At 39.4% G+C, this 24,184-nt stretch overlaps 1 protein-coding gene across 3 annotated transcripts in view; it reads right to left on the bottom strand.

Moving 5' to 3' along the window:
* The window catches only part of LOC149261424 (peroxisomal acyl-coenzyme A oxidase 1-like), a 243,884-nt gene that overhangs the window by 125,025 nt on the left and 94,675 nt on the right, over window positions 1-24,184 (bottom strand). For all 3 annotated transcript variants that reach the window (XM_089422243.1, XM_089422240.1, XM_089422236.1), the window contains exon 8: window positions 14,879-15,076. In XM_089422243.1, coding sequence (XP_089278369.1) covers window positions 14,879-15,076 — 198 coding nt within the window. The remainder of the gene's footprint in view (window positions 1-14,878; window positions 15,077-24,184) is intronic.

The following is a 24,184-nucleotide window of genomic DNA, read 5'->3' as shown; positions in this document are numbered from 1 at the left end:
CCATCCTGCGGTGCCAAATCTCACACAGCTCAGAACTGCTAACTCTGCTGTCGGTACTACTGCTCAATGCCAAAAGGGGCTGGAATGCAAACTTGTACACCTTTGCATGGCATACACCTATCACTCTAGTTGAATCAGCTGGAGTGCCCCTGGGATACATCAACACCTGTCCTCCCCTGAACAGTACCTCATATCCTCTGTCCTCCAAAGCTGAGACGGATATGAGGTTCTTCCTCATCCCTGGCACATAAAGAACATCTGACACTTTCAAGGGAGGTTTGGACTCCCTCTGAAATGTCAGTGTCCCCACCCCGACTGCTCTAACAACTCTGTCATCACCGAGTACTACCTCTATATCAGTGCCACTCTCTGAAAGCTCTGAGAAGTACCCACAGACTCCTGTCATGTGACGTGAAGCCCCACTGTCCACATACCAGATACCTGAAGATGCTCCGCTAATCGAGGGAAAAGCATGCTCCCTCTGAACCTGTGTGGCAGGTGATCCTCCACTAGAGGACTCACACATAGTGAACGCAAACTCCCGGTCAAAACGACCTGCAAAGTCCTCAATCTCTGCTGAAGCTGCCACGTCCCGGTTCTTCCCCTTTTTCTTCTTCTTCTCCGGACACACAACTGCATAGTGTCTCATCTTTTGACAATTCCAACACTTCACCTTGGAATAGTCCTTCTGTGTGTTCCCCTGTTTACCTTTACCTTTGTCTTTGCCCCCACCACTGCTTGTGGAAGCCTGCTTTTTCCTTTTGCCTTTCTTGCCTCCCGCCACCAGTGCTACATCCTCATCCTGCTCAACTGGCTTGGCTGCCCCAAGCTGACCTTTCCTGATCTCTGTCTAAATGTAATCATCCCAAAACCTCTCCCATGTGGGAAGGGCCTCACGTGCACAAACCCCATCAGCAAAGTTCAACCATGAACGGGGGAGGCCATTCACTGCAATCCGCACCAACTCAGTGGGTGGAATGGCCTCTCCAATTGCTACCAACTCATCTCTCACATTAATAATCTTTGTGAGATATCCAGTTGCATTATCATTACCAATCTTAATGTTCTTCAGCTTCTCCTTCAGGACCATCTTCCGGTTCTCATTGGTACTCTGGTAGAGATTGGACAATGTTGTCCACATCTCATGGGCATTGCTCTTTCCTTTCACATGAGGAATGCAATGGTCTTTGATTCCGTCTAGAATCAGCCTCTTACCCTTGTTGTTCTTTTTATTATATGTTGTCAACTGAGTAGCATCAGTAGGCACAACAACAGGGTTTTGTGTGGTATGCACCATGATATCACAGACTTCTGCCTCCTCAAATATACTCTGCATTCTCTCCTTCCAAACGCTGTAATTTGTATGCCCATCCAGCCTATCCTCCACCCTCAATCCCAATGACATCCTGCTGTCCTAAAACTGAAAAATAGCACTACTGTAGTAAAGATAAAACTGTTGTTTATGAAAAAATCAGCTTGCTGGAATTTTCTGAGTGAAAAATCAGCAGCTGTAATTTTTCCTTTTGCTATCCCAAACTGCCCTTCAGCACTCAACCTCTGATACCATGTAGAAATTTCTCATTTCCCACCCCGGTTTTCAGTTTCTCCTTATTTCTCCCATATAATTAAATGCTCTTTCGCATAACCATACATTTAACAAGCTGGAAAAAATAAATTTGCTGAAAACACAAATTCTGGAAATTTTACAGAATGCTGGAAACTGCAGAAATAAAAATCAGCAGTAATAAACAGCCATTAAAACACATTTAAACACTGAGATTTTTGCTCAATGTGACCCTGGAAAAACCCCGTACAACTCTTGGGGAAAACCAGTTTGAGAGCTCTTCTTTATTTCTGGAAAATGCCTTTTTACAGTAAGAGAAATATTCAGCAAAAATCAGCAAGCAAACTTTTACAACTTATCTCGGCCTTGCTGAAACTCCGCCTTGCTGAAACTCCGCCCTGCTGAAACTCCGTTGTACAGACTTGCTGAAACTCCGCCCTGCTGAAACTCCGCTACTGAAACTCCGCTCTCCTGAAACTCCGCCCTGCTGAAACTCCGCTGTACAGACTTGCTGAAACTCCGCCCTGCTGAAACTCCGCTACTGAAACTCCGCTCTGCTGAACTCCGCTGTTGAAACTTCGCAGCTCACTGTCCAGAAATCTCCCTTGCTCTCTTGCTCTCCTTCTCTCAATCTGCTCATGAAAGAATTAATGACATTTTCCTCAATTCCTCCTCTAATCTAACCCCAAGTGATTTTTGGGTGATCCAAGTGACTTTTGGGTGATCCCTAAATCCAATGGCTGAAATAGATTGAGATCTAAGGCTGAGATTAAATGCTCATTTAAATCTCACTTTTTATTTTTTAATTCACCCCACTTTAATAAAGACCCACTTAGCCATTTATTTCCAAAGTCATTTTTCCTTTCTAATTTTTCATTGACTTTATAAAAGTCACTTTAAAATTAGACTTAGTAACTTTATCACTTAAAGTCACTTTTAAATTAGATTTAACTTTATAAAATTATAAAGTCACTTTAGGAGAAAAATTAAATTCTTTTGGACACTTTTCCCTAGGCCAAAGATCAAAGCCTAAGGGAACCACCTGTCCTCCGGTACCAAATTTCAACAACTTAGAGGATCATATCGTCTTGTATCAACGAAGATGAAAGTACTAAGACGAGAAGATATTCAAAACAAGAAAAGAAATTAAGCCCTTTAATAAGTAAGCTTTGAGGACAGTTTTTTAAAAGGAAGGCAATGTTATAAATATAATTCATATAAAATTAATGTAAACAGTAATAGTCATAATAAGGTTAACTAAATAGTCATTAGTAATGAAAAGGCATGTCTTAAAGACATGACCATTCATGAAAAGGCACATGCCTAGGGTATATAAGCAGGCTCTTCCACTCATTTGTAATCATCTCATATCAATTCTTTTATACACTATTCAATATATGTTTCTTATGATTATCCTCAATGAATGTCTTCGTGTACCAAGTATTTTGAAGATTATTGTTGTGTATACGAACCTTGTTCGTTACATTGGTATCAGAGCATTTCTCTGAGTATACGAACTTTGTTACAGCTAGTGCAACTAAAGGATTAAGATCCAACAAGACTCCATAACACTGGTCTCATTTCACATGCATCCAAGCATTGGCATGAACCAAGGCTCCTTGCAAAGTCAGTTTATCAGATTCCAAAAAAATACTAATTTTAGCAGGTCACCTTTTTCCAATAATTGAAGATCAGGCTCACCTGTCAAAGACAATTATATATTATTGATCCTTAAAAAAAGCAAGTCCAGCAAGACTACTTTTAACTACATGGAAGATAATCAGTCTTGCCTTCTTTTCTGCTCTTTTACTTTTGCTAATCAGTCTTGTCATAGGGAATCTGGCCTTGTCTAAGCTGGATGTATGTTTCCAAGTGGTTTTCCCTTCTCCGTCATGGGCAAGGGGGACTGTATCTATATTCCATCCACATAATGGAATTCTATGCAATATTTATAGTACAGATTACATTGTTGTTCGAATTTTACAAGGTAGCAAAATGATGAAAGGTGAAAGATGTTTATCTGTCACAACAAATATCCTTGTAATTCCTTTTGTTGACATGGCATAAAATTTTGCCATCATTTTGCAACAGTTGGAAATATTATGATATGTGAACATGCGAGAAGTAGTTCGATATATTTCCATAAAAAGAAAAAATATTTATTTTTGAAAAGTAATTCTTTTTTGTAATTCACTTTAGCAAAAAACTTAAAGTTCTAAATTTGGCAATTGAGTCTAAAATTGTACTCAGACTAGGAGTAATCTTAAAAAATAGATTATCCAATATAACTATAAAGGAAGGGCAAAATAGAGGCTTCCGCACACATGTATGAAGTTAAGTGAGAAAGAGAGACAGCAAGCAGCCCTGGAAGAGGCATACCTGGGCAGCACATAGTATGAAACAGCGGTCCTATATAGTTGAATGGACGCCCATACGGTCAAACAGACAGTACCATATGGATCCGTACAGTTGTACAGAATTGGTACAACAGCGCCATACAGCAATCGTACAGTCCATACAACATTGTTGTACAGCAGAGTGTTGTTGTTGCTTATTTTTTCAGCAGCTGTACCTCTCAAAGAGTTTGTAGAAACTCAAATTTAAGCTGTTTTTCGAATCATTGCATGTTGTTTTCTTTCTTTTCAGGTGGAGGGTGAAACCTGTGAAAGTGCACTAGTAAGATTTTTTAAAGGAGTGAAAAGTTTATTTGAAGGAATAATTACCTGTGTCTGAGAAATAAATTTTTATGCTTCCTCTAATTAATTTCTAGCTATTGTATGACTAATGCCATAGTCTGACATTTAATTTCAGCATTAATAAAATTAAAAAATCTACTTGTTCGATTGAGATCATAAAGACATTAGTCTCCTAGGGCTGAAAATTCTAACATAGTATCAAAGCTTGATCCCCAAACGAGATTATCATGGATTTGCAATAGTACATCTATTGCAATGAAGAAGGACCAACAGTGAGAGAATTTCGAAGTTTTATTTTTTGATTTGAGAGTTTGTGCAATAGATCTTAGAGATAGCAGCAATGGACCTCCGGTTTGAAGATAGATTGGACGAAGCCTTAAATTTCCAAGGATGAAAGGTGAGGCTTACATTCTTGCTAAAAGAGAATGATCCTTGGGATACTGTCAAGGACATTGTGACTCCGCCTAGAAATCTGTGGTACTTGGGAGCTCACAACAAAAAGGAAGTGAAGGCCAAGCAGATGATCTTGGATGCTGTAAAGGACATTCCAATCCCTCATTTATCCAGGAACATTATGGAAGAGGAGACATTTGATGCCTTAGTTAATCTTCTCCAAATTAAGAACAAAAACAAGAAGATGATATTGCAAAACAAGCTCAAATCCATGGATGACCAGAACAGACATAGTCACTACTTACCTTATGAAGATCACTAATTAACAGACATAGTCCTTCTCCTAGGGCTTCCTTTTACCTTGAATGGAGATGATGTTTTCCCACCTCCCACCCACTTCACCCCCTATCTAATTATGTCCGCATTCGCTTTGGGTTTAGTTTCATGAGTAATCATACTAGCAGGCATATGTATATTGATACGATGATATGTTGGTTGCATTGGCTTTATGATTACACTTAGCATTAGCATTATCATATGCATGTTAGGGTAGGATGCATTGCGTGATGATTTTTGCATTAGAACTAACCACATATGATGTTTCTCATGATAGATTAGATTGCATTTAATAAAAAAAAAAAAAACAATAAAAAAAAAATTGCGTATTTCATTTCTTGTTGGTTTATTGGGCTAACATTAAGCATGGGTGATCATAAGACACCATGAAAAGCATGTTGCCCCGTGGCTTTGATCTTTGACATGTGCAGATAGCAGGTCTACGGTGACCAAGAGATTGTTGGAGAAAAAATAAACAATAAAATAAAAAATTGCTTATTTCATTTCTTGTTGGTTTATTGGGCTAACATTAAGCATGGGTGATCATAAGACAACGTGAAAAGCATGTTGCCCCGTGGCTTTGATCTTTGACATGTGCAGATAACAGGTCTACGGTGACCAAGAGATTGTTGGAGATCTCGTAACCTCCCATTCGAGCAGCCTCGTCCACTTCTTCGAGAGATCACGTCCCGGTTGGAGCCAGATGTTACCCACCACTTTGCAGGTGATAACCCCGAGAGAATTTTTTATACATGATGAGCCTCAGTCAGCAGCCAACAGCCCCTTGATGCCTCCTACTAGCTCGTTGTACCACTTCTATGCCACCTAAGCCAGCCATGCAATTCCTCACACACCTATATTAATCGTATGTTTGAAGGTAGGTCTCCCGAATCTAAAGATATGTCTTGTCATTTGATAGTAGAGTATTGGGTTTATTTGGATATGGATTGATGGGGGGATTTGGCGGAAAGAGTGGGCTTAGTTTGTACTCTTCTCTCCTTGATCTCTTTTGGTTGTTAGCTTTGGATCTTTGTCCCCAGGGATCTCCTTTATTGACCATTAGGTTTTAAGGTGGTATTACCTAGGAAACCCTAACTTTGGGTGTGTGGTCCCGCTCCTCTACCTGCACATATTACTCCCTTTCCACTCACTATACCCCCATTCATCATTTCTCCCACCTAGGTCCACATAGGGCTAGCCTTCCCATCCCCTTGCCCCCACCTTGGATCAAGCCTAGAATGATGCCTCGGAGGTTGAAGCAACTAAAAAAGAAGAAAAAGCGTAATTGGCCACATTTAACAAGAAATTGTACCATAAAATGCAAAATATGGTCGGGATAAAAATAATTAGCAAGTGGGAAAAAGCCAATGCATGAGCTCTACCCCAATCCATGGCCATCACCCTGCTCCATAGGCCCTAGATGAGCCTCCTTTATCATTTAGGAACCCATGATTGTCCCAACCCCTAGAGGGCAATGCACCACCTTACCTGAAAAGGGGTAAACGCTGTTATATTATACACATCATGCTCTTATCCTTTCAGCCCCGATCAGTTAATTAAAGAAAATTCATAAAAGGCATATAAAGAAGGGTGGAAAAATCAAGGTCGGGCACCTCATGTACCATGACTACTCCCTCCTATACATTACATACCCAGGTGTGGGTTTCCCCTTACCTAGCTACCCTTATGTCCATTATGTGGCCCAGGGCTGTCCCTCTCATTCCCTATCCCACGTCACCTATTTTTCACTTGCCACCCCCATTGGAAGGATGTACCTTGGACACACTATCCCCTCTAAGGGTACTTGGCTAACCCCCTTTGGAGCTTGGAGACACTAGAACATGCCAAAGCCCACTATGGAAGGGCATGCCATTATGAAATGCCCACTTTGCTATCCATGGTTTGTAAGCTCTTTTACCCGATTATTTTACTAACTAATTGTACTAGAAGCCTAGGGGACGCATTGGATCCTATGCAGGATTGTAGGTGGTTTCCATTTGGGTCTGTCTTCCCTATATGGGATCCTGACCCCCAGAACCCTACATTGGCACATGTAGGGTGTGCACAGAGAGCCATGGGCCTCCACAACAACAGACAATACTCCATTAATCTTCATGGATGTCCGGAGACTACTCGCAATCCACTTTCGAGACGATGGTGATAGGCTTGGTATAGTATACCCAGCAGGCCCCCACAGGAGCCCCACACTCTTGGCAGGTGTCTCATCACCTATGTTGCACGAAACTTCTAAGAACCCGGCGTTTCCGGATGTACCCGTACCCGAAACTTGACCGAAACTCTACCATTATGTAATCATCTATGAGAGTTAATATAGACTTGGTTTTCCTTCTAAATTGTCATCTATGGGTCTTATTCCCTTTATTCTTGCAAGATAATGTGTTATTCACTTATTTATAACTTTTTTAATATATATAAAACATATATGACGTTTTAGCCAGCGTTTCGACCGACGTTTCCATTTTTGGGAGGTGACATTTCTAAATGTATCCATTTCAGAAACTCTGAAACGTTTCAGCGCTCCGTGCAACTTAGCCCAGCACTCGTACGATGTCATGGTAGCATTCATTCCACCACTTGGACCACTGCAAAGGATCTACGGGCATTTTCGATCCATATGGAGCCCCATGGGGTCATTGATGTGCCCTCAGACCCACTGAGAGCACCACAGGTCTACTACTTGGAGAACAAGTGGCCACCCCCTTGTCCATCATATTCCGAGGAAATTATTCCTCAATATGGCACTTCAAGATGTTATTGAGCCTTTGGAGGGCCCTACGACATGCATACATCATTATTTGGCCCCTTGTGAGGCTTGTTTTTACATTATGAGCTAGTATGGTGGGCTTGTCACCATTAGGAGTTATTAATTGCACATTATTTTATCTTTAGGTGCCCATAGGCTAATTCGATTTCATTAGGAAGCTATATATGGACATTAGATACATTCATTTGGATCATCACTTGACTTGAGATCTCTCTAAGCATAGAGAATTTTCACACTTTTTTCCTTGGTGGATATTTTTGGAGATGGATGAATTTTGATGTATGGATTTGGGTTATTTCTCTTGTCTTGGAGCTCTATTGAGCAAACGAAATGTTGGGTGGATATACTCTATAATATTGTAAGTAAAGTTTATTATTCTTGTTGTTGCATACTGCTAAAATTAGGGCTAGTTGCTGCATTATCGAAATGTGGAATTGATCACGTTTTAGCTAATTTAATGTATGGGCCAATGTTATATGAATGAAATGTCCTAGAGATTTATTTATCTCGAGAAGCTTGCATCATTTTATTTGAAGTATAAATGCTTGAAGGTCACTTTTCTTGTCTTTCTCTCAACATTGGATGAAGTTCACTTTCTGGGCCTCCTTGATAAAGAAACCAAGTTCTTACTCATTATCATCCTTGACTCCATATCCCCAAGTGAATTAGGCATTGGTCCCTTAAAGGGGTGATCATTTTAACCTTAGTTTTACTATTTTTTCCCTTTTCCCTAATTCTAGCCTCATTAGGTCACCTAGGGCATCAATTTCCTAGGAATTGACCCAAGGAAAAACTTTCATCTCCTAGAGGCTACTACGTTGGTGGGTCCCCCCCCTCTCCTCCAAATTTGAGGCAATTCTAACAGTGGAATCTCCGAGAATCCCAAGCCCTAGCTCTAGGACCAAATTTTGCCTAGGCATCCCCAAGGTTAGACCTCAATAGGATCAATTCAACCTTTTGAAGTAAATATTCTTGTTTGGTCCTTTCCCCTCACCTTGTCCAGGATAGGAACATCATTGGTAGTTACATTCCATCCCTGAACCTAAGTTGGGTCCATTTGGCCCCGTGTGGTCCCACTTCTCAATAAAGACTATTTGTCAAAGACCATTTGGGAATCCATGTTTCCAAGGATTATAGGGATTGAAAAACTCCTTTATAAACCTATCTTTTCTCCTTCAACCCTCCAATCCTCAACCCTTACCCCTAGTGGACCAAGTCCCTTGCTTAAAGAGCAAGCAAGTTCCATTACTCATTCCATCCTTGGGAAAGGGTTTTCAAGGTCACTCCTCACCTCTCCATTGACATCTACTTTACAAAGTGATCCCTACACTATCGGGACTCCTCCCATCGGTGATAGTCCGTAAAGAGCAGGGCAACTTAGTTGTGGTGACAGTGGGCTAAGCCTCCCTTGTTGCCCTTGACCTAGTAGTTGCCCTCTTAGGAACCTCCTTCTGAGGTCCCTTGCTAGTTTGAATGGTAACAATGACCATGACCACCATCCTATGAAATTCTGCAATATAAGCCTCTGGACTACCTGTCTGCTTGAGTAGTGCCAACTCTCTAAAGTGAATATCCAGATCCTTCCTGTCAAAACGCTCAATAAGTCTCTACGTGAACTTTGTGTATGAGATGATGCTACTATGCCCCATTGTCACCAACCCATGTTACCACCACTCATGGGCCTCACCATCAAAGTGAAGTGTGGCTAGCTTAATAACCTCCACCTCGGTCATCTAATGTAATTGGAAATATGTATCCATCTTTTGAACCCATGATCCAGCTGAATACTTGGTTGACCCATCAAACTCGGGGATGGTCACCTTCCCCAAAGTTTTCCATAGCTCCTGATTCTGCTTTGAATCCCTCTAAAATGGTTTGGGGCTGCTTTTCAATTGAAGGTGGCAATTCCCGTCCCAATACCCTGTACTCCTCCATGTACTCTGCATCGAGAATTCCATGGCGAGACTGCCCAAGTATGTCCTCTGGTATCTCATGTATAAAGTGAGGCATATTAAGTCCGAACATTTACTATCAGTGTGTGATTGGTTCTACACATGAGTACGGGCTTGACTGCCCTCAACGCTATTGGACCCTTCGGGCCTTCCCCATTCAATGGCTCCTTCCCAATGAGTTCTTGTGTTTGACATGCCTTTCACCAAGTCACCCATCTCTTTTTGGCCCTTGGCCAAGTCGTTTATAACCCTGAGCAAATTGTTAAAGGCTTGTTCTTCCTTATATCCCATATCTGACTCTTCAATCTCAGGTGTTTCCTCTATCTCCTTCCCCTTTTCAAGTGTCTCTTCACTCTTTGTATAAGGGATATCTTCTTTTGTAAGGGGAGTTGATTCTTTGTAGGTATGTCTCCTTCTATAGGTTATACCTCTGTAGGGATTTTCTTCAGTCATGTAACCAATGTTAGGCTGCTACTAAACTCTTAAGCTCTGGCTTTTAACAACCCACAACTAAACCAAGACCAAGGCTCATATACCATTGTAATATTCCGGTTCATGAATGACTCCAAAATTATCACTGTCTCTGTCAAGTTTTATGAGACTCCCTCCTCAAAGTTATAAAAATCAGAGTTTAGACATACTATTATAGATGTGTGTGTTTATTCACATAACATTGCACATACACATAATGGTTTCTCTTCAATATAGAAAACATTGCAGTTTATATATTAAGATGATTTGGAAGTGCACCAAGAAATATGAATGACTTAGAAACAAAGAGTATAAGCCCACAAACAATCTTTCATTCAAGTCAATTAATCAGTGTACCACATCAGGAAGTTATGAATTTGTGTAAGGGAAAATGACATGTTACAATGAGATAGATGAACCTGGTACTCGAATTAGTAAGATACCCTCCAGTGCTTTGACCAAGTTCGAATATGGCTTCAGCAGCACGTACGATGAGTCGATGTTCACTGTGTTGTAATGATTGTTCCCTGGTACAGCCTTTAACTGACCCAGAACTCTTGTACACCACCAAAGGAAATGTATGAGACTCCAGACCACATAGAGATTGTTCTTGCTCGTTTTGACATCAACTCATCTAAAAATTCTGAGTTTGCTTCCTCACTGACCCACGTCCAAGTCACACGATTTTGTTGAGGGTAGAATGTGGCCTTTTGTGGAGGAAATACACGCCCAACAGTTGACAATAGCCCACGGCCTAAGCTGATAGAGGGGAATACGACTACCTTTAGGCCAGAACTCGATTTGTTTTTAGCAGAAACTCAGCCCAACAATTTATATTTCACTCACTTATCAAGGATGGCAACTCAACTCCTTTCTGCCTCTCAAAAAAAGCTCGACCCAATTAAGAGTTTGTCCAGCAGAGAGAGGAATGTGGTTCTGACCATGAAATGTTACAAAAACTCATCCAACAACTCCATAATACTCATTCCCTTTAATTGTGTATGACTCAGTCACAAAATCGACCTCAGTTCAGTTCTGGTATTTGGGTTGTGCTTCTTCACTTGTCTCCTCAACCAGTCAAAATAAAATGAAGAGCAGCAAATAAAATCTTAAAATCAACTGATAAAACCTAGGTACCTCAGTATTTCGTGTAGAGCTAATTCTCAATTGAAGCTCAGAGGTGAAATCAGAGTGATTTCATTCTGTAATTTCCCTTCCTAAATTATTTTGGAACAAGATTAATTTTTATATTTTGGGGTCAATTTTCAAGGTGATGGGGCCCATTCGATTTTTCTTACGAGATTAGACGTGGGAGAAGTTATTTTGTTGTGGTTAAATTACACATGGGGGCCACCCACATTAGGGAAAGACGCACTTCCTAGTTCGGTTTGCATGAAGGTGGTTAAGTTTTGCATGTAGGTGGTTAAGTGAGCGCCCACAATGGAGATAAAATTGGAGGGAAAAGTGCTCCACGACATCTATATAAGGAAGGTAGCTCTCCTCATTTCATTCATCTTATTGGAGTATATCGATTTCTCTTTGGTTGCTCGAGTTGATTAGCCGAGTAACTGGCTATTTAGCACGAGTTCTTCAGGCTAAGAGTTCACCCTTTCTTCGGGGGACTTCAAGTGCCACCCTAGGAAGGTTTTCTTCATTTCTTCAAGAGGAGGATCACATTGTGATTCACAGCAGTAGCATTCCCTTCCAGGTTGTGCATATTACTAGCGGATGCAGTGGAGAGGAGGCCGAGTTCATTGGTGGTGCTTAACAATGGAGATATGACATGAGATTTTCCAGAGAGGAGGCTAGGTAGGATTGTCAGGATTTAGGAGAGTTTGGGCCCTGATTGAGCTTCTGGCTTGGTAATGTGACTTTCGCACTACCTAGGCTAGCGCAGAGGCAGTGTGTGGGAGCTCATTTGGTGGGTAGAGTATCAGTCCTTAAGGCTGAGCTTTGCCGTCGAGGTTAGAGGAGATATTTGGAGTGGTGTTTGCTTCCATTTCAGAGCTTGGAGGAGGACTTTGTGGTCATTCCTTGCAGGCCGTATTTTTGGAGTTGTTTGGAGGGCGTGGGCCATAGAAGAGGTCGAATTTGGGAGGTCAAAATCTGGCCAAACCATTTCTGGGTTTTCTTGGGATTTTAACAAGGATCCCAGATATAAAGTTTCAAAATTTTCTGAGCATCGGAAGTGGGGTTTTCAGCCGTGACTTTGCTGTAGAAAGTGCATAATTGTTGGGGATTGCACAGTGCCTTTGGGGGTCAATTTTGGGAGGTCAAAATCAGGCCAAACAATTTATGGATTTTTGTGGGTTTTGGCCAAAGAGTTTGTGGCTGAAGTTTCATCACTTTCCGAGCACCAAAAGCGGGATATTTTGCAGATCCTTTCCAGTGAGCAGTTGTAGTTACCAAGAGACAACGCAAAGCATTAGAGGAGCAGTTCTTTCCAACATTGAGATTCTTGTTTGACACTTGAGTTCTGTCAAGCTTTCCCTTGAGGTAAACCCAGGTGCATTTTCCACACTATTATACTTGCTCCACTCCATTAATAAAATGGCTCCGTTGGTTCATATTTATGTTGTGTATTGAGCATTTGTTGTTCGTTTAATTTTTCTGTATATGAATCGCATTTACTTTTGTATATCATTCTCTATTCAAATTTTCTGCTTTTGAGACATTACACATTCTCAAATCCAAAATAGGGTATCTAGTTTCAACACCGAAGTTTGTTGTGGCAGCTAGGGTTCCAAAACCCTAAGCTTCTCCTTCAAACTCTCTCCAAGAGCTCTTTCTCCAACTCACAAAATGCATGTATGAGGAGAGTCTCCTCATTTTCATTCTTTTATGAGTTTAGGGTTACCTTTTCACCTTCCCATTAAATCGACTTTTATAGTCACTTTATGATATTTCACTTTATAAAAGTTAAAGTGACTTTTTACTTGCCTCGGAAATATCACCCTTTCACCTTTTTGGACTTTATAATGTTTTCCTTAGGCAATTTTAGTCCCCTACATTGAATATTTGCCCTCTTTAGCCTATGGGAGCCACTTTAGGCTAGCGGACTCTGCCATAAGCTTCCAAAGTGGTCGGGGACATTACAACCTCAAAGCAAGGAAAACCCTCCAACTTTCCCTAGCATTCTAACTACTACTAATAAAAAACCAAGAGCATTTACAATGATCACATACAAGTAGGGAGCAAAAGGGAAGCACTAAAAGATAGATTTTTGGAGATGGTTTTGCATAGATAGGGTTCTATTCACACAACCTCTAGCTGAAGCCTATGTGGAAAATGTTGCTCGAGCCCCTTAAAACCAAACACCCATATCCTAACCAATCAAGCATATCTAGAATGAAAGTCCATTAAATCTTATCAAGCGCCTTATCAACATCTATCTTCAAAAAGCGGCTTTTGACTAGATTCACGAACCAATCAATATTCTCTCAAGTCATGATGAGATTGCCAAAAAAATTGTCCATTTACAGACCCCATTTACTCTAGTCACCTACTATTGAAACAAGCAATTTGATTCTTCTAGCCAAGGCCTTTACTAAGAATTTGTAAGAGACATAGATAATAAGTTTCCAACCTCTAACCATTTCCATTTTGGAGTCCTTGGGATGAGCTTCATCAAGCATGTGTAGATCGATTGATGTAATCAGCCTGACTTTTGGCAAAGATATTAAATAGGAAAGTTGTAACCTACCCAACATGGATTATACCATTTTTTCTTGGAGAGACTCACACAGCATGTATTGTGGTGTCTTTTCTTGTCTGAGATGTATCTGAAGTTTCCAAGTCCTCCACCCTCTTCCATTCAAATCAAGGGGAAGCTCTATCTATATTCTTTTCATATACAATAAAATTCCATTGGCTATTTATGGCGAACGTTTCTTTTGCTGAATGAAGTTTCCTAAGGTCGCAGAATTTTAGATGAATTGTGAATGATGTTTACCTGTTGTGCTGGGCCTTTCTGTTGGACTGGTATAAAATTTCAAATTTGGGCAACAAAATCAATGATGCACTGCTTGATTGGACAACATGATGGAATATGACAAATCAGTTATATATGAGATTATCTAGTGCCTGTAGAGAATAGCATGGAACCGAGGTAACCTGAGGGAGGCAATAAAACAAAGATGGTATAAAATTTAAAGTGTGCATGAGGTCATGAAGAAGCTATCCCCCACCACTGTCAAAGGCCTGAACAGAAATGACGATGATAACATTGACTACAACGAAAGCTCTGGAGAATTCAATGATAAATAAGCTTCACTAAGGAGCTGCTCCTCACCAGGTAGCAGTCCAGTACACAATGGTTAATAATTTGCATAATATATATAACCATCAGTACAGGGATGTAATCAGTAAGCAGTTAGACAAATCTATGTATCACCACAAATCCTAGTAACTGCAGACTAGACTTCTGCACAAAATTTGTAAAGTAATACAAGTAATCAAAATTGAAAAGAACATTATTAGATTAAACAAAATCCCTCTCTATAAACAACCATGCACTAATGGGTACGAAGCCACGTGTGAGGCCTTGCAATTACAAATCTCCAAATTAGAATACAAAAAATAATATATCACTTGGTCCTGAGAATTGGTAGATAACAAATCAGACTATGATTATTTAAGAGCATCAACTTTAACAGATGCCTACAATATAAACCATACCCACCGCAGTCACTGATGTTGTCAATGACTTTAACCCAGCAGTGCATGCATGTGCTTCAGCCAATGTTGAGAAATCCTTTGCTCCCAAACGTTTTACTACATCCAAGTATAGCCATTTCATCCATTCACCCACAAATCGGAAGGCATAAGCTGTAGCCAGCAAGGGAAAGAGCCTGTTTTGCTGAGTCTTGTAATCAATCACCTGCAAACAGAAGATATGAAAGACCATGAGGAACAAGATGCATTTCATGAAACCTAGGCAACTCTTGCAAAACTATTCAAGGTTGCCCGAAATGTATTAGGATCCTACTAAAATTTGACATCAAACATTTACATATCTGCAGTTGACATATCGAAATGTCAATAAAGACTATCCATGATTTGTTCAGTTTCAAAAATGAAAAATAAACTTCACTACTCCCTATATCATTATGAATCACAATTACCCCTGGTCCCAAGATAACACCAGTACTTTGTACCAACATATTCCATCAACAAGAGGAGTAATGTTGCATATGCACATGCCACATAATGACTATGAGAAAAATGACCAAGTGACAACTTATTAAAGAATGTTATATGTTCTAGAAATGAAAATTCTTTCTATGCAACTGGAGTCTGTATCAGCCTATCAATCATGAAGCTAGAGTCAGCTATATAATCATTCAAAGTTTAGTCCCTATGATGAAAGGAGAAAAGTTTAGTCCCTATGATGAAAGGAGAATGAATAGAAGTTAAAATATGATATGTGATCAAGGCATAAGCAGGTCATGCTCAAACCTATTCAACCATCCTGAGACATACATTTTACATTCACTGAGGAATATCTTACAGAGACTCACTGCAGGTTACTGTGTGACTGGAGTATAAGTGTTTGCCAAAGAAGGCATTGACAAATTGCACAAATTGCTTGTACAACTAAATGGTAATTGTAAAACTGTGAGTAAGAAAATAAGATGAAAAAACAGAAGGAAAATTGCATAACCAACTAGAATGTGCCAATATGTAAAATACGATGCAAATAAACTTGCCAAGTAACATTAAGCAATTTGGCACATACAGAAGGCATGTACAACTTCAATTTTTGACCAGCAAATACTACATATTCTCTAGAAAGTTGACACGTCAGCACTTTAAAGCTATGTGGAAAAAGTCAAAGTCAGGATTAAATTGGCAAGGGTCCAGAAATTGAAAAAGTCGTTAAAATCAGGACTTTCTTGAAAAAGTCGGCAAAAAGTCGACAAAATTAAAAATATATATATATATATAAATATTCATTTTTTAAAAAAACCCGACTTTTTTAAAAAATTCCCGATTTTTTTTAAAATAAAAATAAAAAATCGTTAAAGAAACTACCTCATTCACGATTTTTTGGAAAAAGTCCCGATTTATTCCCGACTTTTTCAACTCGCAAAAAATCGGCCGATTTAATCGGCCAGCCAAAAAAATTGCATGTTGGGGATTTAATCTCGATTTTTTCCAGACTTTTTCCACACTGCTTTAAAAAGTCTAATTGGATTGCTGGACACGTACTCAGCAGAATAGATAGAGATTAACTTGACTTAACAAACTCTCCAATGACTTTTGAATGGACGGTAAAACATTTGAATGCTAAGATAATCCTTGCACAGAATAAAATGAAATGGAGATATATGTAATAAGTCATCGAGGGTGTATCACTACAGTTCACAACTACACTGTGGGGGAGCACCACACCATACCACTCCCTCAACCAACCTAAGTCACATGGTTTGGGTTCAAGTTCAGGTTTGGCAATGATTTGGTTCGGTTTGAGTTCGAATTTTTGGATGAGGTTCGAATGAAGTTCATCTTTCGGTTCATCCATATGCATTTTCTATATATATAAATATATAAACTTTCAAATGAAATATAGCATGAAATAGTAAGAAATCAACATCAATAAAAAAATAAAGAATGTTATGGACTTGGAAATTGCAAGGATAGATTACTAGCTTGACTTGCAAAATGTGGTCATGAGCTTGAGCTATGAACTTGGTCAATGGCCATAAGGTTCGCCAAATCTCTAAAAAATCTTTACGTTCACTGAATTTTGAACCTCAAGGTTGAAGTTTGCCGAACCTTGTGACATAGCAACCAGCCTCCGCTTCACTCTCAAAACATGCTCGTAGAGGGAGCATCCAAGAAGTGCCCTTGGAAACTTGCTTTCTAAATGCTCACTTCTATGTGAGAATTTTATGAGCACACTCTTTGTAAAAAAACTCACTCACTGCCCAAATAGGGAGCACTGCCTGTGCAAACTTGAGTGGATCCAATCATTAAGAACATGTGTTTCCTCCTTGGAGGTCAAAGATTTAAAACTATAGTGGGATAAAGTTTGTACTTGTTGTTTAATTAATATTGGCCCGCTATGATGAGGTTGGACAAGTAGGTGTCCCCAAGTGCGGGACCCCCAAATGACCATTGATGGGAGTGTCTCCAGACATCTCATCTCTTCTCAAGTAACAAGTTCTTGCTAGTATTTGCTTGCAGGCTATTGGTACTAGCTTCACCCAATTTTGAGATTTCAAAAAAATAGGGAGCACTGCCTAGCAACTCCCATAACAACTAAGAATTCCCAATGGATAAAAAAAAATGTTGCTTGTTACACCTCGTATTGCATAAGGTTCTACATTTTGATTATCATCACATTGATGGAAATTTGCAACTGGTTCCTTGGAGCTATTGGACCAACTCAAGAAGATTCACATTCATGGAGCCCCTTCTCTTCAAGGCATTGCATATTTTGAAGGACATATTTAACTTGCAAGAGTCTTACTTCTCCTTGGCTAGATGATTGTGATTTATGCTTGGTGGTCTTCTCACATGTGCTTGCCCTATTGATCATCCCTTGGTTGCACTTATAGATGGTTGTGGAGCATGCTATCTCATTATCATGCGGTTTGGCATACATGCTTCTCTTGGATATGGATGATGATCTAGCCCCCCTAAGCGGTTAGCTGATGGTGTTACGAGGTAGATTTTTCATGATGTTGTTGATGTTTCCTGCTAACGTGATGTTTCAATGTATGATGTTGATGTCACTAGGAAGGGTTGTTCTACATGGTTTTCATGTGTTGGATACGTCATGGGCAACACACTCGATGATTGGATGGGTTAGCACCTTGTTATGTCCCTTTCTCTTATGATGTTGTTATGGTGTAATGATTCATGTTACCTTTGTGGGATTTCTCCAAGTGATATAACTTAATGATTTAACATTTGCTAAACATCACCTATGGGGAAATGTTTGTAATGATGTTAGTAACAATAACCTCATTGATGTCTGTTATTTCCTAAATTTGAGTTACTAGTGGTTCAGGGCAGTACATAGAATTTGATGGTGATCACACTTTTTCACTAAGGTTAGCTGATGACTTTTGATGTAATAATCCCTTGGTGTTGGTGCACCTTAGGTTGGGGTTTATGTTTTTTTGTTATCATGGCGAGACTTTGATTCGGAGAACATCTTTTATTTATATTGTACAACACTTCATTTGAGTGCAACCCTCATTAGCATACATGTTCACGGTGTTTTAATCAAATGGTGAATAATTGGAGGGGGACTATGGTTATATTTGAGCATTAAACCTTATGCACATATGTTGACGTTGATTTAACTAATCAATGATTAAATTAATCCAATTTATCCAAATTAATGTTAATAGCGAGGTATTGTTGCCTCAAAATCTAGCAAGTCTTGTTGAGAGGCCTGACAAGACGAGAGCTAGACTTAGGTACAAAAATGAGGTGGATACCACTGTCACCTCAGCAATCCACCTCATGCCCTTTAGTCAAATTTCATCACAGAGAGGAGGCTTCCTAGTTTAGGTCACCTAAAGGATATTCTACGTTTAAGGTTCAAAGCTGACATTTCAGTAGGCTTTAATCGAGGTACTCAAACTAAGAACAAGGCTTAATTTCAAGAGATAAGGAATAGTGTACTTACAAAGAAGCCTACAAAGATAGGCTTGTATCCTGATCCCTAAGGTTTGCAATGTATGATTCAAAAGTAGCACAACTAGGCATAGAAAGAGAAAGAAAAGGTTTGCTCTTAAGGATATAATCAACAACAAAAACCACAAACCTTCAAGTGACCCTATTGGAAAATGTAACTAGTGTCAATCTTCATAATAAAAGATATTTATTAAAGAATTTATTTTTATTATTTTATCAAGCATGTTATTCATGTTTTAGAAGTCAAAAGGAGTCAAAGCAATATGTATTTGAAACATGCCATTTGACATTTGAAAAGATAGAAAAATATTTTCTATTTTGGTCAATTATGTTGAAGAATCTAGGGCAATGTAGAGCTAATGAGATTCTTCTTGCATGATAACTATTTGTGAGTTATTTAATCTTTACTTCTTAGCACAATCTTCGCTTATTATTATTAGAGTGTGTCTTCTTAGTTCATCAAATAGATACCAAAAACAAAGAGACAAGAAGACATGATGTTGGCTTTCTACCAGGGCCAAAACCTCTCCCTCTTGGAGAGGAAAACCCGCACAAAATTCTTCTTATAGAGATTCCAATTGACGAATACCAAGACCATGACCCTTGACCTACTAGGCCACTCCAAGACCAAGACACCAATCCTCTTCTTCGTCATAGCTGAGATCATCATCACTGCTACAAAATCATCACTGTTGTTGCACTGAAGTCATCATCATTGTATCACTGAAATCTTGACACTTTGTTGTACCTTCACCGAGAATATTGTTGCACTTTTGAGATCAGTGCTACTCCTTCATTAATACCTTCACCATGACACCGAGATCATTTCAGGATCCTTCTCTAAATATGTTGAGATAGTGAGGTTGCTTCACGATGTTAGTAGGTTGAGATCTTCATTATTACTGCAACACCGAGATGGTGACTACTTTCCTTGCACCGAGATCATGATTGCAGACATACTGAGATTGCCACCACTGAGGAGGATGAGACTGCAACTTTTCCACTGTAATTGTTCACGAAATTACAGAGGCATCCGAGAATGACCCTTCCTGTACCCATCCGAAGTCTATACTTATCTGAAATTACAGTGATCTCCGAGTTCTGAACTCATCCGAAGTCCTGTACCTCTGTCTTCATCCGAAGGTGCAGAGAAGTCTGAGTTTCTGTGATCCTGTGGTGACCTCAGCGGGGTATTTATAGTTGTTATGCCTCCATAAATAAGCCGACATAAGTGTGAATCGTTGTGTCTTTTATTAAGCCGACATGACTGTCCTTTTAATTCATATGCAGGCCGACATGACTGTGTTTTATATCGTTTTTCTTGCTTCCATCTTCAAGAGGATTGTGCTTGTCTTGGAGGGTTGATCTAGACACTAGGTTGACTTGTATACATTACACATAGGCTCAAGAAGAGCGTGACATTGACACGTTGACACCCTAAGGCTCTCAATGGGAGCCACTAAATAAAGAGACCTCTTGCTCATGAAACCCATGCAGCAAGGAATAATAATAAATTCATTTTCTTGTTTACAAAAATCATAAATACAATGTCATGAAGACTGAACCTAGTTACACTTTCTTCAACAAATTAAAGATAGTCAAAAGGTTAAGGTTGGCCCTCCCTCGGTCAAAGTCGACATGTGTGGCTATTTGATACCTCATGGGCGGCTATATATATAAAAGACTTGATTGGCATCCACTAAGTTCTGAAGAAACAAGTCGAATTTTGTGATTAAAAGAAGGAGAAACACGCTGATGTTCAGAAGGGACAAAGGAAAGTCAAAGAATAAGAAGGCCAAACCTTACTTCTGATCCACTACAGTCACACGTACGAGTTTCCTGAAATCTTGTGACAAGGCCGAGAAAATCTGAAGTATCCTACAATTTTTGACAAGGCCGAAATTTTGAGTTTTCTTGAAGGTAGTAATAGGGTCAAGACCTTGGTACTGGAGCGAAGTTTGAAGAAGGTTGACTATATCTTGCGCAGAAAGATGGAGGTTCACTGCATTTGACTTTGACTTGAGAGGAGGGCTAACTTGGAGCCTTCATCAGATTCTTTGGTCTTGGGTTGGATATCTCATTTTGACTTGATTCAATAAGAAGAGGATTGTTGGGTTTTCCCCCTTGTGGGGTTTTTCCCTGGCTTGAAAGCCTAAATTTTGTGTCTCTTGCTTCTTTGTGATCTTGGAAGAATAATTGTGTAATTGCTTGATGAAGAAGGAACAATAAATAACAAAAGAAAGAAGATTAAATCTCACAAGTAATTACCAAGTAAGAAAATCTACTTTATCTTTGATTTTCTAACATGGTATCAGAGCTAAGGTGAAGATGAGACACTATTACTAGACAGAAGATAGAAGGTCATCTTTGGAGCAGCTATATTTGAAGACATCTCTAATAGAACAGTTCAGTAGCAGCTTTCTTCCAATCCTACATGTCTAATTCAATGGCTTTTGTATGCAAGGAGAGCAATAAGCTAGAAGGAGCATCCAACTTCAAGGCATGGAAAAAGAGAATTGACTTAGTCCTTAGAGAGAATGATGTTGTGAAATTCATTCAAGGAAAGGTTCCAACTCCAAATGAGAATAACACCCAGGAAATCAAAAATATGGAAAAGGGGGAATTACAGCTTGAAGAATTCTCTTTGAGTCTATCAAAGACCACCTTATCACTTTTGTATCAGAATTATATACATCTAAAGAAGTTTATGATACCTTGGTGAAATTATACTTCATCAATACAAAAAGTCACATGATAGTCTTGAGAACTCAACTATATCAATCAAAAATGACAAAAGAAGACACTATAGCTTCTTATTTCATGAAGCTACCAAAAATTAAAGATCAACTTCAAGAAGTTGGTGAGAAAATATCTTATTCAAAAGTAATTACAGTGGCAATCAATCGACGTCCTATCTAAAGAGTGGGATGGTTTTGCAAGTAGCACCTGTGCAAGAAAAGAAGCAACATCATTTGAAGAATTATGGGCTTAATGTTCAATAGAAGAATCCAAAATAGAGGCTAGAAGTAACACTCAACCTGTCAATGAAACCTCCCAAGCCTATGCAGCTAAATCAAAGAAGAATTTTGACAAGAAGAAGAAAAACAAAAATAGAGACATGTCCAAAGTTCAGTGCTTTGGTTGTCATGAATATAGACTCTACAAAGAAACTTGTCCTAAGAACCCTAAGAACAATAAAAGGAAGGAAAGGTCTGAAGCATTAACAACTGAAGATGAAGAACCTTCAAAGAAGCAGAAGGAAGATCCTAGAGATCTTTACTATTGAGAAATCATGAAGATGATGACTAGTGTATCATGCACCAGGTTTGTAGCATAAAGCTTAGAAGATAGTCAAGCATATGTGGATAGAAATTTAAAGACATGTTTAGAAGGATGGTTAACACCAGAATCATTGAAAAGGAGTAGACATACATCACAAGTGCATTCATCAAAGAAGAGAACAGCCTGAAATAGTCACAGACGTCTAAAGGAGTCAAGCTACGAAGTGAAGAAGGACAAGACGGAGCCTTCTTTCTATGTTCTAGGTTGCCTGACTTAGGGAGTCTGTTAGACGAATGTTTGGGCATGATTTTTTTTGCATATCATTGTGGTGTACTTCTGTGATGAGCGCTGAGTTAGATCTGTTGCATCAAGGATGGTCAAATCTCTTGATCACCTAAACAATGACATGGTTGAGTGTTGATATGGTGGTCAAATTCCCTCATGATATTGCGCAGGAGAAATAGACCCTAGTAGGGAGGTCACACAGCAATTGGAGATCTATCAGGCCGAGTTAAGGTTGTTCTGAAGCTGTTGCGGAAGCCCTGAAAGAGGGCTGAAAATCTCAAGTTTATACTTGCACAGGACCGAGAATTTCACACCATGTTGGGAGCCTTGGAAAGGTATGTAGATTGTTCCTTATGTTAATAAATGCTAAGGTGACGTAGTCTAGTTTAGACAATGAGAATAGCAGCCCTAGTGACAATGCTACTATGTGTTAAACCATTGTTAAATGGACTATTATACGTGCCCTAAGATCAAATCTTTATAGACCTTGTTAGAGGGTTGATTGATGTGCTCTAAGTTTTGTATAATTATGAAACAATTTGCAAAGGTATGGTATGTTGGAAGAAGTTTGTCCTAAAGTGTTTTGGGCAGATGTTGAAAAGCCCTAAGTTCATCAGATGCAAGAAGGCATAAGATTGATGTGTGTGCTGATTTGCAAACCCTAAGAAACAGTGTTTCATAGCAATTGCGAGGTTGTTTAGAGGGTGGACTGTGCAAACCCTAGGCATGTCATTCTTGGAGCAGTCAAGAAAGAGTATGAGGGCAGATTGAAGAACTAGTGTACAGTCATCTTTGAGGCAGCAAAATGACTATAAGAAGGCAGCAGAAGAAGACCCTAAGAGCAGAGATAGTGGAGTAGCCTTATCTATGCTAGACAGCAGTTTGGTGTAGTCCCTAAGAATTGGCTATCTCGGAGGCACGGGAGAAGTAGCTAGAGGGCAAAATTATTTAAGTCTACAGAGCTATAGTGAAGGTTGATTAAAGAACTGCAATTTGGAAAGGACGGCCAAATTGTGTTCAAGGTTGATTGGACAAGTGTGTTGGCTACCTTGATAATGTGATGATGGACTATCTTCAAGGCAGGAAGCAATGCAGGTCACAATAGAGGATGTAGTAGGTCAAGACCTTTGGTGCAGGATGATGAACTATTAGGAGGTCGATTTGGAGCCCTAATACAAAGAATAAGAAGACCAAACCCTACTTCTGATCCATTACAATCACACGTGCAAGTTAACTGAAATTTTGTGGCAGAGACGAAAAAATGTGAAGTATCCTATAGTTTTTGACAAGGCCAAAAATCTGAGTTTTCCTTAAGGTAGTAATAGGGTCGAGACCTTTCTAGCTAGAGCAAAGTTTGAAAGTTAAGAAGAGGATTGTTGATTTTTCCCCCTTGTGGGGTTTTTCCCTAGCTTGAAAGCCTAAATTTTGGGTCTCTTGCTTCTTTGTGATCTTGGAAGAATAATTTGTGTAATTGCTTCATGAAGGAACAATAAATAACAAAAGAAAGAAGATTAACTCTCACAAGTAATTACCAAGTAAGAAAATCTACATTATCTTTGATTTTCTAACAGACCCTATGTTGAAAACTTTGTGCAAAATTAGGATTTTTCTAGCCATAGAATTGCCTAGTGTTGATAGTGTCAACCCTAGGGAGGGATTTCCAACCATGCAAATTGCTATAATATGATTTTTATGGCTTAACAAGGTAGAATGACCTCCAATCAGTTCAATGCTCATGCCCTAGTTGAATTCTGCCTCAAACCCTAAT

The sequence above is a fragment of the Pinus tabuliformis genome, chromosome 6, assembly GCF_031772625.1.
Source record: "Pinus tabuliformis cultivar Carrire ecotype Pingquan chromosome 6, CPIR1, whole genome shotgun sequence".
Taxonomy (NCBI): Eukaryota; Viridiplantae; Streptophyta; class Pinopsida; order Pinales; family Pinaceae; genus Pinus; species Pinus tabuliformis.
Note: the sequence above shows the minus strand (reverse complement) of the source record. Positions and strands in the feature narration are given on the sequence as shown.